A 17954-nucleotide genomic window follows, 5' to 3' on the forward strand; every position below is an offset into this window, starting at 1 on the left:
GTCATTCAGAATTTGCCTCAATTTGGGACTGCTCTGCAACCAACCCGCACTGAAACATTGCTTTATCTCTAGATTTTCAGTTTACCGTTGCACCTCAATTCATTTAGGGGAGCCAAGTACAGATGTGATTTTCTGTGCCAGAAAACCTGCTTTTAAGCCAAGTCGAAACGACTGCTGGCCAAGCAATACAGAAGTAGGCGGTAAACAAGATAAACAGCAGCGTTGCCTGCTTCAACCAATCGGCAATATATATATATATATATGTACATTACTGATATGTAGGTAATGTAACAGAGGACTGGAAATCTGTAACACCAAACCTGATTTGGAACCTTAGACATTCTTCATTTTATTATTACTATTATAGTTATTGTTATTGTTATAGAGTCCAGGTTGAAGAGAGAATAATACAGAATACAGTTCTCAATACATTTCCAGCATTCTCCCTCTCAACATTGCTTCTGCCTTCCGGACCTGCTTCACTGGTCCTATGATAAATACCTGCATGCAAACCACACTATTTAGGAACTTTCATGGACGACCCGTGGTGAATCCGTTTTCACTTTCAGTATTTGGGTGTAGAAATTACATCATAACATTGCATTAGAAAATCTGAATAAAAAAACAGAAACTGAATTAATTGGCCCAATACAGGGCTGATGGTGATGACAGTTGTTTTTGCTACTTAAAGAAGCAGTTTTCCTCAGGGATTGGAATTCAAATTACAGTTTTCAGGCAATCAAAAATGTTCATTTCATTTTTGATTATTTGGTCCAACTTTACATGAACTCTGCTGAAATTACTACATAATAATCATTTGACTGATCTGCCACATGACCGCAATAAGATGACAATGCTAGCCGGTCCAGAATTTTGTGTTACTTCCAAATTTTTGTGTCAGTTTATAAATTTTAAATAAATTTATTTCCATCCCAAGTTGGCCTTGGTTCCATTGGGTCAAAAAGTGGAAATCTAAACCTACTTTTACATTTCTTGTCGCCAAAATGAAACCACCATCGTAGTGGCAACAACATAAATGAAAGAAAAACAATGGGTTAAAAAAAAAAAAAAATTATTCATCATCGGGAATGATTTTAGAATTCAAGAATAAATCAGGAAAATAAAGAATAAGTTGGAAGCAAGTGGTAACAACAACTAGGAATTCAAGAGATGTTGAAATTATAAAAGATATTGCTAGAAGTTTCAAATATGGAAGAATGATTAATAATGCTTACCATATTTTCAAACAAGTTAACATGCCTTATAAACAAGAAAAACAGATTCCATGCCCTCGATGGAAAACCTGAGATTATTTCCTACTTCTAATGAAAATCGAAAGAATTCAATCATAATCAAGGCGGAGTCATTCGGTGCTTCATGAAGCATCACATTTTTAAGTCAAATATTCGTGATGGCAAATTTTACGACTCAAGTTAACTATGTCCAAGGAGTTGGGTTCCAATATCTAGGTAAAACATGTCAGAGAACTGTGCTATATATGCTAAAATTGTGGACATTTGAAAGACTGACCTTGTCAGCTGGACCCTTGTTGCCTCCAATGAATATCTCAGCACTGCAAATAAGACAATTCATATATATATATGTAATATATACATGTGTATATATATGTATATGTTGAGAGAGAGAGAGAGAGAGAGAGAGAGAGAGAGAGACAATACTTGCAAGACTTCTTTATCGCCAAGATAGAAGCTCCTCTTCTTCCGATAACAAGTCCCATTTTTCCAGGGGGAACATCCAAAACCGATAGGATTTCTTCCTCAGGAGCAATACCCTCCACGATAAGATTATCTGCAGCAATAACTCTTGACTGAATCAGAATTCAGAGTGTAAAGAACTTTTACTAATGTTGGACCTCAACTTGCAGAACATTTCTGCAGTGAGACAGAAAATATTCTCTATTCCTTCTTTCTACATAAATTTGGATATTAAGTAATGCCACTCGCTCACATTGGATGTGATGAACACTTCTTTGTGGAGATAAAAATAAGGGTAAATTATGCAAATGGTCCCTGTAATTTACACGATGTGTCAATTTAGTCCTTATTGTTTTAATTTGCTCGATTTTGCTCTTTAATTTAACAGATTGTGTCATATTGAACCAATAAATAATGGCCGTTAGGTTTGGTGGATGGAAAGTTGTCACGTGCTCAAACGATGTGTCAATTTTGTTCTTGTAGTTTACACGATGTGTCAATTTGGTCCATATTGTTTTAATTTGCTCAATTTTGATAAGGACCAAATTGACACATTGTTTGAGTTTCCATCTATCAAACCTAACGGCCGTTATTTATCGGACTAATATGACAATCCGTTAAATTACGGGACAAAATGGAACAAATTAAAATAATAGGGATCAAATTAACACATCATGTAAACTACAGGGATCATTTTTATAATTTACCCTAAAAATAAACAAAATATATGTGGATCAATTCTTTGGCCATTAGAAAATAAAGAGTTGGTTCCAGGTATCATCCAAAATATACATGGTTTTGACATCTCAATATTACTGACACTCTAGCAAACAAACCGCTGTCACTTGGATGATCAATTCATGTACCAAAACTTGGAGGTGGCAGGTGTGAAATGAAGTCCCAAAAGTAATGTGTAGTGTATAACTGTGATGGCACCTTCACCTCAATAGCTAGCTTTTGAGGTTGAGTTCTACCCAAGAATATGAAACATGACATCAGAGCCGGATGACTCGGGAATGGGATAGGGTGTATGTCCCTGGCCTACCTGTGGCAGGTGTTGCCTAGTGAGCATGCCGCACATGAGGAAGGGTATGCAGTGAAGTCTCACATCGCTTGGGTACAAAAGTAATGTGCTATAAAAGTGAGCCTCAATAGCTAGCTTTTGGGGTAGACAAGACCATGTAACAGCAGAATAATGAATGCATAATCTTTCCTCAATTGGCATATTCAAAGCGGACAAGACAGTTTTACGAGAATGACAACATTCTAACACTATATATCTAAAAAGTATAATTGTAAGCCTCAAATGCTTCACACCAACTACACTCTCAGCAAGTGAACCTAGACAAAGTAACTTCGTAAGTTTAAGCTTGTAACATTTTACCTGGAACAGTAGGGAGAGATGGCCAATCTGCATAAGCATCATCACTGACGCAGAAGCATCGACAATACAATGCACCACGAACTGCAAGATACCATAATGATCGTTGATTCAACTTCTCCATCATCTTATGGTATATAGCGAGAAGAAAACGAACATCATCTGCAGCTGCACGGACCATCTGTTCAGATAATGGTCTGTATGTCCAAAACTTAGGGTCCTGCAAATGTTAATGGAGACTATTATCAAGACATTAGTTAGGTCTACTTGTAATTCGTATACTGCAAACTAATGAAATTGTCACACATGGTTGTTGCATGCCATTTATAGGCACAAACAAACGAAACATGCCCAAGGAAAAAAAAAAAAAAAAAAAAAAAAGAGGAAATTTTCTTGTTATGTTGCTAATCTTCAAATTTAGGGGGTACAGTTGCTACAGAAATTTTTTGTTCTTTACGAAGAGTAACACATTTGGAATTGGTCATTTTGTTAGGATGTCTAGAAATCTTAACATCTATGAATTAAACACAGAATTTCATCGAGGGAGGTTCCTAGAATCTTACATATTATTCGTACAAAAGTACTTGCAACATCAACATTTGCTACTAATTATAATCCCTAGGCTGTCAGCGAGTAGCCATATAGTGTGAAAAGATATTGAAGAAATGATACATCTGACTGGACATTTAGAACACACACCTTAAGACTTCTAAATTTCAATATGATTGAAAGAAACTTTGCAAGTTTTCACAGGAAAAAAAAGTAACATGGGTGCTTATTACATGAGACACGTAAAAAGAGTATGTCCTTGGGAGGGAGGGTACATTTTCATATTCCCAACTAATAGGCACTTCCTATGTGGGTGATGAGTATAGCTAAGATGATGATACCTAAATAGATGTACGGTAAGAGTAGGAAATACGTAATTAAACTATGAAGCATGAACACTTCAGACTAGTTGTTGTAGGCATGTCCTACATGTGTTGGACACCGACACACCGGGACACGTGTCGAACATGCCACATCGCGTGTCTATTTTTTTTTTCTTTACTCGCTGGATATGTGGACACGTTGGGGGAGTATGGACACATCACAGACATGCCCTACGTCCAAGAACATTTTTGACTTGTGATTATTTTTTATGGATGACCTATTCATTGTTAAATTAAATGCTTTTGACATTTGTGATATAATGGTTTACAATTCACAAAATAGTATTTTGTATGTTGAATGCTGTTTAAATTATAATTCAGTGTTTATTTATTTATGTTGAATTAGTTATTTTTATTTTTTAGGTTGTACATCGGTGAAATAATATATTTTTGATGTATCCCCATTGTATCTATGTCATGATTTTTTTTTGAAATTATCATTTCTTGTGTCTGTGTGTGTCCTGTAGATACAACAGTAATGAAAAGTAATATGTATATATATTTGGGGTTGTTTGGGATGATCTAAATGAGTGCACTTTTTGACTTTTTATGAAATATGGATTGGGTTTGATGTGATGTGGTAGAGAGGTGATGTGACTTAAATAAGATGATATAACTTAAATAGGTTAGTGACTTTTTGACTTTTTAGCTTTTTTGAGTTATGCCAAAATCGGCCTTAATTTAATTGAACATATAGCCCTTGACATGGCAGAATGATAGAAGATAATTCAAGTAGCCGATAGCCGTGATTAGAATACACAGGGCTTAGTTTAGTTTGGTTTGGTTTAGGCACTTGTTACACGGTGATACAACTACATGTTAGCTACAGACCAAAACACAGAATAGAGGATTAACAGAATTTAAAACCATCCAAGTCTGAATTATCATTACTAATGCCAGTTTCAAAATAATAAAGCCATGAAAACCAACCTGCCTCAGAAGGACGCGAACTTCTTGCTTCTCGACATAAGATATACCTACATTCAAATCCTCAAGGTGAAACCCCACATCAACATGATAATTTAAATTTGATGTAGAGTCAAAACACAGTACTTCCTGGACCATGCCCAGTAAGAAACACAGCATGCTTGAAACACGCACACAAGAATTCATCACGGCAATGATAATTTGCCACGTATTCAAATCCATCACGCAGGAACACAAATAAATTGCACAACGACGTTCAGGACGTCTGTCTAACACAATTGCTAACTGAAATTAACCAGTGACAAGGCAAGTAGAAGGCCATATTGAGCAACCAAATGGAATGCTCCACTACCCTACATTAATTGACCAAATCTGCACTGAAACAAGTAGGGCACTCCTTTACAAAACTACCTAGCTTCTTGAAAGGGAAAAAGAAACGAGAAATTCATGCAGAACTCTTATTTTCCATGGTCTAGTTCATTCAAAAATGAGAGGAGAAAAAGTTGAGGGCTTAAACGAAAAAAGAAAAAAAACCTCAACACACCACCAAGACTATCACCTAAAAAATGAGGTGATTTAGGGAAAAGTACAACATTAAAGCACAAGCCATGAAGCACAAACACATTTAGAAGGGATTTAATAATTTTAAAAAAAACTTAAAACGGGATGTTGTCAGGCTTATCCTTTCCGCTGCCCTACTTTTCCCACTTTCACAAACAAACTAATGAAAATTATCAAACCTTCACTAATCTTCTTTTCCTTTTACATTTTACTCTTTCTGAGCTCTTTCTTCTTTTAGATCACAAACCAAATGGTGATTTAATATATAATATGACCAAAGAAATAACATCAACTGAAAAGGGTACAATGCAATATTCTCCGGTAGTCATTATTTTCAATGTCCAATTGAAGCAACACTCCTATGCATTGTTTGGTTTATTGGTTATTTATAAAATTGTAGGTTGTAAGGATAGGTTTAAGGAAACCCCTAGTTAGCATATGCTCTTTGTGAGTAGTTGGATGGTGAGCTGGATGGAGGATGGTCCTCTAGGAAGACGGTAGTCACAAGACCTCCAAAGCTCGAGGAGAAGACAACAAAGGAAGTCGAGGAGAGAGAGAGAGAGAGAGAAAGAGAGAGAGAATGAAGAAGTTTCTGGTTTGTGGAGCATGGACACTTCTGTGGAAGAGGTGTGCCATGTCAAATACCCATGTTAGACACAACACTCTATAGACACTCCTAAAAGCATGCCCGACACTTCTTCAACGTGTCTTGATTAAAAATCTAAATTAATCACTTCTTGGACACTTTGACTTCTTGAACCCTATGTAAAAAATCTCTTCATAGTAACAACGTTCTACAAATGCAAATTGTGCACTCTAAGTATATTTTGAAACATTTATAAGATAAACACATAATTGTGTATTTGAATATTCTACAATTGTTTTACATTCTTTATAATACAATTGTAACGTGAATAATATCTTGATATTTGAGTTATAGAATATATGGTAGTGTTTGGTAGAATTTTTGAATTATGATTTGAGAATAGAGTTGTATTTTGAGTTTGTAAGTTTTAGAATTATGATTTGAAAAGAGAAAATTTGTTTGGTTATGAGTTTTGAAAAGAGTTTTGAATTGAGTTTTGAATTTTTGATGCGACATATGAAATGAGAAAAATTGTTTGGTTATGAGTTTTGAAAAGAGTTTTCAAAACTTAATTGAAAAACTTATAATTCATAACCAAACACACAATTCAAAACTCTATTGAAAATTCTATTCAAAACTCATAACCAAATTCTTTTTAAAATTCAATTAAAAAAAAATAATTTGTCATTTTGGTCTAAAAAAATAATTTCTATATTTAAAAAATATTAAAAACAAATATAATTTTTTTTTTCCTTCCAAATAACAAGTGGTGATTGGCAAATGCAAATGCACAAAAAAAAAAAAAGAGTATTGTTTCGGTCAATCGGCCAGACGACCGGGGAGACCAAAAATTCAAAAATGTTTGGTTTACCAAACATGCTTTCTAAATGTGTTTTGAAATTGATTTGGAATCATGATTTAAAAACTCTTACCAAACATAAGACTAGAATGTAAGAGTAGAATTAGTTTTGGAAAGTTTTACCAAACACAACCTATGGTTTTTAACTTTAATTAGTGTTATATTACTTTTTTTATTATCTTTGAATAAAATATTCTTATATTTGATATATAATAAATATATAAGAACAATTTTTTTGAATGTGTCTTAGGCATGTTGTGTCTTGCATTTTTTGAAAATCGTCATGTCAGCATGTCTATACCGTGTCGCGTGTCCGTGTCTATGCTACTTGCTTGGAGGAGAGTAAGGTGATTGTCTTGTTATCTTCATACATGGAGAAGGCCCTTTATATGGGAGAACCGAACTATGTGGGTTGCTTAGCCATGTACACCCGGCTAAGCCCCCCTTGGTCCAACAATCAAAAGGGTGGTTTCTCACCTACATACTGTGACCATGGCAGAACTTGAGGTTGTATCATGGGGCTACAGTTAATAATCCTGGTAAACCTTGAGGAATGCACTGCAAAACTACAAAGTAGGTATGATACATTCTTCACAGAGTCACATGTCTTGGTCAAAGCCTCTTGCTCCCTCGGACCGGTCAAGGTGGAACCACCTGAGGGGGTGAACCAAATAACCTTGATGATCGCTCCTTTAGCCTTCACGCCACAAGTCCTCCAATGATCTTAAATAAGGGTTCATGGCCTTACTTCCAGTCTAGGCGATTATGGCGGTGATAAAATTGCAGAGTGTTTCTCTTCATTTGTGTATTCTGGGTATTCTTAGACTAAACAAAATATTGCATTGTTTTCTGTTTTACGAAACACCAAAAAGTTGATTTCAAATATTCAAAAACTGTTTACACAAAAATGAAAACAACATGAAAACAATGGGTATTTTTGAACTTTTCATTGTTTTTGTTACTGAAATACAAAAAATGAAAGCAAAAACGATACCAAACATGTTGGATTTTAAAATTGTTTCCTTGTGTACTTCTTGAGCCTACCCTAGGGATGAAAAATCCATGGTAATGCTGATGTATTTTATCCAACTTCCTCATTTTTGTTGATTTGATTATGTTTCTTAACATTTCTTTCATGTCACATAGAACTTCAGAATTCCTACGCAAAGAAATGTACAGGCATTACTAAGAGAACACTGTGTTTCGAAAACTGAGTATGAGGGCAACCACACATCCCATACCCACATTTATTGAGGTTATCTAATCATAAACCTCATGCAAGTTACCAATTCTTTACATCAAATACTTTGGGCAGTACAGAGCATATGCTTATAGCAATAGAATATCAGACCAACATTGGTGTGTAAGCATAAACAAACAACATAAGCACAATTCTAGAGTAACAGAAAAATTAATAGCTAGAACCATTCAAGAAATTAATCTTTAGAGATTTTTAGCAAGCATTTATGATGAGCATTCCACATATTTAAACCTCAAGCAGCAGTTCCAGAACCAGAAAACAGAAAAGAAATGAAAACAAATAGTAGAAAAGAAAAGGTACCACGGCAGATTAAATACCACAATAACGTGGATCTCCAAGAAGCCCAACAAATGATATGTAGTCATCTGACAACCTTGCCCGTCCTTCTTGCTCCTCTATCATAGAATAAGCAATCTACAATGAAATGATAATACAATATTAACACGCTAGATAATAAACCCATCGTGTTTCTCAGTCCCAAACTGCTTCAAGGAGTAAATATCAGTCACTTCAAGATACAAGACCTCAAACTTATATTAGTCTAATTACGAAAAGCATACTTGAATAAAGAAACAAAAGCACAGAAATGTTAAATGAAAGGAGAAAAAGTTTCATAATAAAATAAATAAACAACTGAAACAGTTTCATAATAAAACCAGCCAACTATAGGCTGGCCCTAAACGTCAAGGGGCTTCTGAGGCCATCAAATCATGAATCTATTCGCCGGGGGGGGGGGGGGGGGGGGGATCCAATAGCTGCTGGACTCCTACTGGTAGCAAAAAGGGTTTCTGACTGCACTCATCATATTCCAATTCAGAAAGAGTTTTCCACACAGCATATAACTCATTAGGCCAATAATAAGCATTATTGGACCAACAAGGTAATTGAATTGTAAAACCATGAAAGTGCCACATCATTTTTCTACAAATGTGAAGCCGGGCGTGTACCTTACAATTGAACCCAAAAGGAAAGCAGATTTTTTCTTTTTTTTTACAAGTCATATAAGTTCACTGCTAAATAACTTTGGCAAGTCTAGTAGTGAATAAAGCATAAAAAAATCAAAGATTACATGATGTCTTTTCCACAAGAAGCCGGAAGCCTAAAAAAATCTCCTTTTCATACCAGTGATATGTCCGACTAATGCATAAAACTATGATCGACTGAAGCAAAATGTAAATACAACGAAAAAGGGGGTGGGAAAATGGAAAGAAAGAAAAACAGCAGTCCCATCCAATAATCTTTGAGAATGAGGATTGACCTGGGTATCCACAACATTGTTCAACTTGATGCCAAATTGATAATACAATGCCTGCCAAATAAAAGAGGTTCAACGATGTCAAATATATGTTTATATATATATAAAGAAAAGAAAAACACGCATGAGCAAAGAAAGTCATTCACAGAGACCTCACTATCTCGTTTGCAATCGTGAATAACTTTGGTGATGTAACTAGACTCAAGTGCAGGTTTGCAGGCTTTCATAAGTGTCTCTCCACCCTGTATAGCATCAACCAAATATATAGCATCTGGAAAGGCAAGCTGTCAAAGACAAAAGCCTTATATCAACTGACAAAGCTAATCTTTCATGATATACTTTATCAACAATACAAGCATGTCTCAATGAAATCCATGAAATGCAACATCTAAAGCACCCAAAAGCATAACAGCTGTATGTTGCATTGTTCCAAAAACAACACAAACTAAAAACTCATGCTTCATAACTGGTATTAGAACCTAGATGTACAAAAAAAAAAAAAAAAAAAAAAAAAAAAGACAAACAAACAAATAAACAAAAAACATAAATATTCTTTCGAAATAGAAAAGCAGTAATATTTAGAGATTTTAAATTGAATTTTCAAAAGTCATAACAACAATCCATATTGGTCTAAATATGTGTCTTGCCCCATATTGCTTAATGCCTGAAGCTGTGGCAGTAGCAATTGATTTTGCATACTGCAGATGCAAAAGGGGTAACAAGAATAACAAATAAAAAGTATATTGAAGACCTGCAACAAACATCTGCTTGTGCTTAACCAATCATTACCAATTCACTATTCAGAGGATCAGCTTAATCATAATACATAGAAACTATTTTTTATACAAGTATGGAACCAAGGGGGTGTCACCCCTGTACATCATTAGGAACAAAAAGAAAATAATTACAAGGAAACAAAAAGTATAAACCCTCTCCAAAATTCAACTCTGCTATAAATCCACTAACAAAAAGAAAGACTCACAAAACCCCTTAAACCAAAAATGAAAAGGTTGAAGCAAAGTTAGATGTATAGCCATTTGTACATCCTCAAAAGTACTCTGATTTTTTCTCTCCGAAGGCCCTACACATTAAGCATATGGGAGCCACCCTCCAATCCTTCTTTGCCATCTTCACATGACACCCATGAGCCCAACATTCATAGAGCTAAAGCACAAAATGTAGCACCACCCAACTCACACTAAACATAGAAAGCAGTAAGCTCCACAATTCTCTAGCTACTTCGCCATGAATCAACAAGTGATCAACCGACTCCTCCACTCGTTTGCACATACAAAATCGGTTAGGCAAAAAGGAACCTTTGTTGCTCAAGTTATTTGGAGTCAAGATCCTCCAAGGTTGCCATCCAAAAAAAGAAAGCTACTTTAGCTTGTGTTACATGGACTCTTCTACTTCCCAAGTGTACCCATGTCTACTACATACGACAATGGTAAGGGTGTAGGATGCGTACCCAATTTAAGCAACTGAATTGTCTACTTTTATATGATGTTTGAAGAAGAATACGGTTACATTTGCTACTAAAGAAACATTTATAGTTATTTCACCCCAGTTGATGGGACTTAAGGCTTGGTTTGGTTTATCCCAATATACTTTAAATTAGGTTTAAGAAGATCTGACGCTTAGATATGCACCCGCACCCAATACTCGTACAAGTCCATGTAACATAGACCTTAGTAGGATATCCCAAATTATATAGTAAAACATGATGGTAGGGACTTTGTTTATTTGATGTTCTAAATTAACATAGACTTAGTAGGATCTCCCAAGTCCATATAACATAGACTTTGTTTGTCATAGAGCGATTTTATGCCTAAACTTCTAGATTAGCTTCAATCTTTCAACTGGTCTACATATTTGCATGTGTATGAAATGCTTCTCCACAACTATTATATTTGTTCAAATGCATGTAAAACATAGAAACTTAGGATATGGGAAATAGTGAAGTTTGTAGCATGTTAACATTGAAGAAGCAATCTTGATGAGAGGGGCATCCATCAGAATGCAGGGTATTATTCCATCATGTAATGTAAATTGGTTATTATAGAAGTGTAATTTACCTGCATGATGCAAAGAGTTCCATTACGACAAAGGTCAACACCCTCACAGTCAAAACCAATCACCAATTGCCTCTCAAGAGAGGGCTCCAAGAACTCAGGAGGAAGTTGAGATGCATGGGTGACAATATGGATAGGAACCAAGGGCAAGTGATCTTCATAATCTATGGGTTTCCCACCTGCAAAATACAGAGATTTTATTTTATTATTTTTAACAAGAAATAAAAATGATGGTAAAAAAATATTGGTCTGATTATCGGGAAGTGGCTTTCCCCAAAAAAAAAATAGTGGAATAGGTATATATATTTCTATTAGTTCTGAAAGCTATATAGTCAAGTTAATCAAGAATATGCTCTGGAATAAAAATATCTATTTTACCTAGTTAAGAAACAAAAGTTGGAACCCCCACAAGCACACTGCTTAACACCAAAGTTACCTAGATTGCGGATCGTTCTGGTATGAGGAATGTGAATGTGGTGAGCCATGTATAACATATAATGTGGTATGATAGGTGAAGACTTCTATAAATCAGAATATTAGAATTTATTAAGGCAATTCTAAATGTGAGAAATTTTTTGTTAACAAAATGGATATCCAATGAAACATAATTTATCGTTCTTCAAATTAATAAAAACACATTTCTAAGAGCACTATGGCCCCTTTTATTACATTGTGTCCAGCCAAAACTCCCCTCTTTCTAGATTTTACTTCATTATATTAGATTCCTTTCCTACTCAAAAAAGTGTGCCTTTAGGCTTTGCTGATAACATATATAGGGATTTTCTCGCTTAGGCTTTCTTCAATCATCAAAGAAATAAATTGTAAAAAATTTGGATCATTGTGAATCACTATGTTCATGATTTTGGAATGGAAGTGTATTATGTTTTGGAACATGCATAATCACTATTAGTATTTTTTGGTAACACTTCTTAACACATTAGCCATCAAGTGTATTGGGGGATGTAGTACAATTTGATGCATAATAAAATCAGCCTATATTGTCAACCATTTTTTGTATATTCCAATTTAAATTAATATGATTATTGCTATGATCGGTGGGGTATAAATATGAAAACAATCATTAGAATCAAAAGTACACCATGAACAAGTAGCAAGTGATGAATGGTGCAAAATTTTGGAAAGTTAAAGGAGGGAATAAATTAATAGAGAAGCCAAAAACCAAAAAAGTTACATTCCAGGGTAATAGATTCAAAATAGGAATAAACATCAATTAAATTTTAAAAATTGCATATAGATAAAATGTTTCCACTCCCATCCTCCTTATTTCAAGTGCATTCACTTACTACATATAAAAATTTCCACTCCCATCAAATGTATCAGGGCATTTAGTACAATTTTAAGCATGACAGAATCAGTGCTATCATTTGGTAAGAAAGCAAAAGGAAGAAAGAAATCAACAAAGAGGGGGAAAAAACAAAAAATGTTAAATTCCAGGGTAATAGATTTGAAATAGGAAACACAATCAATTCAATTTTAAAACTTACATGTAGGTAAAAAAGAAAAAAATTCCACTCCCATCCACCCTATTTCAAGTGCATTCACTTACTATGTATTAAAACAACCAACAAACAAGTATTAAGCATAGGGTTCTAACAACTAGAGGAATATCTACTTGCCTAATAGGTTTTCTTCATGAATCTCAAATGAATATGGCTTGGAAGTTGGAATCAAAACCCTAATCATGTCCCCTCTTCCAGATGCCATGACTAAATTGCACCACTATGCTATAACAAATATAAATACTATCTACCTTTTTTTTTTTTGAAAATAAGACAATATTCCATACTTGCAAAGCCTTCTCTAATTGTTTCAAGTATTGAACAAGAAGACATGCATAAACCAGAAAAATAATTGGTATTACACTCTTTTAAGTTTAGCCATTGTCTAGCTGAAGAAAATAACAATAATTTGAAAGGGGAAAATTAAGGGATAATCAAAAATTGAAACTACCAAAAACCCCTGAACCTACAAAAAAGCATGTGGAGCAAACAGCACCAAAACCTAAAACCCTACTTCAAAATCATCATACACACACACCAAAAATAAATAAATAGAGAGAAACAATTCGTAAGTTCTATGTCACTTTAACAAAAGCCATTTCTCAAAACACCCCTAAATCAAAACTTCAAAATTTGAAAGAGAATTGTAATTGCCAATAAGAATTCAATAGATGAAAAAACAATGAATCAGTCCCCAAAAGAAAAATCAAATTTTAAGACAGAACCAAAAAACCGTTTTCAAGACTAAAAACGTAATCAGAAGACATGTGATCGACAATTCATGATATGAAAATCTCGAATGGCATAAAAACCCAGAAAGCAATTAGCATAGATACGTAAAGGGTGTGCATATATATTGTAGAATTGTGATCAGATTGAAGTATATGAAGAAAGAAAATTCACCCGGGTCTGATTGATGAGACGAAGGAGGGTCCGCCATGCGATCGGACCATCCAAGCAGATCAAAACGCTCTCTCTCTCAATTTTATGTACGGTACATACATATATATACATATCGGATTTGGCTTTCTTTTTCTCGGACTAGATCTAGTGTGGAAGAGAGCACGTGCTTACAATGAACCATCCCATTTTTGCTAAATGTTTGTATAAATTAATTGGATTAATTTCACTTTTATCTTTTAGATTATTATTATTTTTTAGGTGTAAATTGTATTTTATATTTTCTATATTGATTTTTTTTTTGGCCTTGGAATTTTTTTCTTTTCTATTTTGACCTTTCATATTTCAAATTTTTATCAATTGACTCATAAATTTAACTTTTATTCAAAATTAAGGGGTATTTTGAATGATATAAATAAGTATATTTTTTTACTTTTAACAAAAAAACGTGAGTTGAATTGAAATAATGTGGTAGAAAAGTAATGTGACCCAAATAAGATGATTGTAACCAAAATAAGATAATGTACTAAAATAACATGAGTTATGTTAGCACATGCCAAACACCCCTAAGTAAAAAAAATATTACGTTAACTGTCACATAACATTATATATATATATACATATATATTATTATATAAGTATTTGAGTTTGTATAAGAGATTTGAGTAATATATAATAAAAAAAAATTGCAATTAACGTAATATTTATGTCTAATTTTGAACAAAAGTCAGCTTAAGTAATAAATTAAAAAAATTTAAAACATGAAGGATCAAAATGAAGAAAAAAAAAAAAAAAAAAAAACTTCAACATCCAAAGTGAAAAAATTGCCAAACGTAAAAGGGGTAAAGTGTAATTTATCTTATTTTATTTTATTTTATATTTTGGGTAAATTACAAATACATCTCATAAGATTTGCTTGAAAAATTACAAATAACTCATTGTCAAATTTTTTTATCTAACATAATTGATTGAAAAAATAAAATTTCTAACTACTCTCTTATGTAATAATAAAATTACCTGAATTATTAATTGAAATAAATTTCTGACATCATTAAAAACTATTAATTTACTTAATAATTTATTAATAGAAGAGGCCATTGAAATTAGAAAATTGAAGGGACGTGATGTAATTTTCAAACTCACAAAGAAAAAAATCATATTTTAAGCAAACCTAAAAGATGTATTTATAATTTACCAATTTATTTTTGGACAAATTACACTAACGGTCCCTATAGTTTGGGGCTTGTGTCACTTTACTCTCTGACTTTTCAATTATGATACATTTGACTCTGAATTTTGAATCTTGTTCCAAATAAGAATAATTGAAGATACTATTACTTAATTTTAAGGGTAAAATCGTTAATTTGATAAAAATATAAAGTAATTTGATAAAAAAATGTCAAAAAAATATTTTTAAATTTTTAAAAATTATTTCTACCCACCAAAGATGAAATTATGTAAAATTAATAAATCTTTTAAATATTTATTTTTTTACCAAATTAATTTTTATTATGCGTTTGGATGATGATCATGTAATGGATAGTTGTTTTTATTTTTATTAAATTAGTTTCTATTTTTCCAAAGCTCAAATATGGCGACAACTTTGATATCATTATTAAATCAATCCATTAAATCAAAAAAATTCAAAACTAAAAATATTTTATATATTAAATATATTGATTACACATTAAAAGCTTAAGAACCACACATTACATGATCATCATGCAAACACATAATAAAAATTAATTTGGTAAAATAAAAAAAATAAATGTGTAAAAGATTTATCAATTTTACATAATTTTATCTTTAGTGAGTAGAAATAATTTTTAAAGTTCAAAAATATTTTTTTGACATTTATTTTTGTTAAATTAGTTTATATTAATTGACGACTTTGCCCCTTAAAATTGAGCAATGGTATCTTCAATTGTCCTTATTTGAAACAAGATTCAAAATTTAAGGTAAAATGTGTCACAATTGAAAAGTCAGGGATCAAAGTGATACAAATCCCAAACAATAGGAATTGTTAGTATAATTCGTCCATTATTTTTAGATCGTTAATTTCATCTATCTAGTTTTTAAAATTTTAATTTCAGCTAATGTGATATAATTGGAGAACATTGTCCAAATCAATTAAAGCCTAATTTGATGTGGAAAAAAATTATTTTAAAATTTAAACAATTTAAATTATACAATCAAACCTTTTTTAAAAGTATTATTCACTATTTTGAAAGGAAAAATGCAAAAGAAGATGAGTATTTAATTAGATGGTTTAAGTTATCCAATATAATACTATGGGATGTTTTGAAAAGATGGTTAAAAGTTGATTTTTAACTTTTAATTAAATTTTTTGATTTTTTCAGAAAGTCATTGAGGAAGTTATAGTAAAAATCTACTTATTGACTTTTTTATTTAATAGTTGTTTATGCTGTCACATAATAATCAAATGATCAAAATATCCCCACCCATTTTATAATATAACCATTTTCACCCATGTGGTTCATTTAAACTACATGGAGGGTATATCTGTAATTTCACAAATAGCTTTTAAAAAAATCATTTTTACTTTTTTGGCCCAAGCTGCAAATTTACCAGTGTTCCCAAATGGAGCCTGTATATTTGGTGGTATGCTCTAAATTGTTCAAATTGTAAAATTATAATTTTTTTCAATTATGTTAGGTCTTTTGTTATTGATTTTGATGGATACTCTCCAATTAAACTATGTGAACTGAAATTAAAAATTTTATGAACCAAATAAATAAAACTAGTAGTTAATGAGGTATAAGTGAATTAACTCAAATTATTTTTAAAATAGTAAATTTCACTTTACCCTTTGGCCCCCGTTTGGTTCAGGCGCATCTAATTACTTCATTTCATTTGGAAATAACCACATAATTCCTTATGATTTCTAAGCTGAAGTGCATCGTTAGACTTGTTAACGATTTAATAAAAAGACTAAACTACCTCTCTATATAAGTAATCTAAATGTGTGAATATAAATATTTTTGTCATTTATTTGGAAGCAAATGCACTTTGATCTCATGTGCTTTATTCCATGTGTGACCTCTTAAAATTTGAAAATAAGCACATAAACAGAATGTCTAATAGTGCACTTTAGTTTACAAAACACAACAAAACTATGTGGTTATTTCTGAATGAGAGTGGAATAATTTGTATATGGACCAAATAATAAGGGACAAAGTGAAATATTTTTCTAAAATAAATTACACTAACCTCTCTAAAGTTTTTATTTAATATCGGCTCTTCCTAAGGTTTAGGAAATGACATAGACCACTCAATGTTTTATTTGTTTGTTACATATTAGCCTTTCCCTTGGTCACCCATTAAGCAAAATGTGTGTTATAGTGGGATGGAGAATCTGTTTGATACTAGATTTTAGGAAGGGTGAACGCCAATATATTTTATGAGTAATGATTGAGACTGTCACAAAAATTTCATCGCTATAACTCTCATATCATCCTATGTGAGACAGAAGAAAAAAAAAGAACAAAAATACATTTTGGACCGATCATACACATTTAAGGATTATAAAGGTCCAAGCTTTTTTCATATTTTCTAGAACATTGGCCGCTTCCAGGGAGGTCAGCTAGTTTACCTTCTTCTTCTTCTTCTTTTTAAATTTTTTTAACAATTAAATATTATTTATAATTTAATATATTATAGGAAATATTGGTGAGAAGTTGTATATGACAATAGGTGTAATCATTATTTTGTTTTGATGGTAAAAATATAATTAATGAAATTATTTGGTGAGAGAAATATTTTATTACAAAAATGGTAAAAATTCTAAACAAGTTATCAACTTTTTTACACAATACTTACATGGATATGGATCCACATCACCTCACACATGTAAAATTGTATAGAATATTTGATAATTTCTTATTACTTTTAGCATTGCTTAATTTATTTTGAACAATAATTTTTTCTATTTTTATCCACAGTTGCCGAACCGTAGGTCGTGGAA

General features: G+C 32.5%; 1 protein-coding gene across 8 annotated transcripts; it reads right to left on the bottom strand.

Moving 5' to 3' along the window:
- Positions 1-321: 321 nt before the first annotated feature.
- On the bottom strand, positions 322-14156 carry LOC114313684 (uncharacterized). 8 transcript variants are annotated; one of them, XM_082896254.1, is made up of 10 exons: positions 13973-14156; positions 11553-11728; positions 9630-9719; positions 9481-9531; positions 8540-8636; positions 4959-5005; positions 3100-3316; positions 1680-1809; positions 1531-1573; positions 322-501 (listed from the first exon to the last, which is right to left on the bottom strand). In XM_082896254.1, exons 1-10 carry the CDS (start codon positions 14007-14009, stop codon positions 424-426), a joined length of 966 nt encoding a protein of 321 aa, XP_082752380.1. In that variant the 5' UTR covers positions 14010-14156; the 3' UTR covers positions 322-423. The 8 variants fall into 8 exon arrangements, with proteins under 8 accessions (XP_082752380.1, XP_082752379.1, XP_028115894.2 ...); XM_082896253.1 differs by having other exon boundaries at positions 9481-9534; XM_028260093.2 differs by having other exon boundaries at positions 9630-9761.
- Positions 14157-17954: the final 3798 nt, after the last annotated feature.

This window comes from Camellia sinensis, chromosome 11, assembly GCF_055761805.1.
Source record: "Camellia sinensis isolate YWXY chromosome 11, ASM5576180v1, whole genome shotgun sequence".
NCBI classification, from domain to species: Eukaryota; Viridiplantae; Streptophyta; class Magnoliopsida; order Ericales; family Theaceae; genus Camellia; species Camellia sinensis.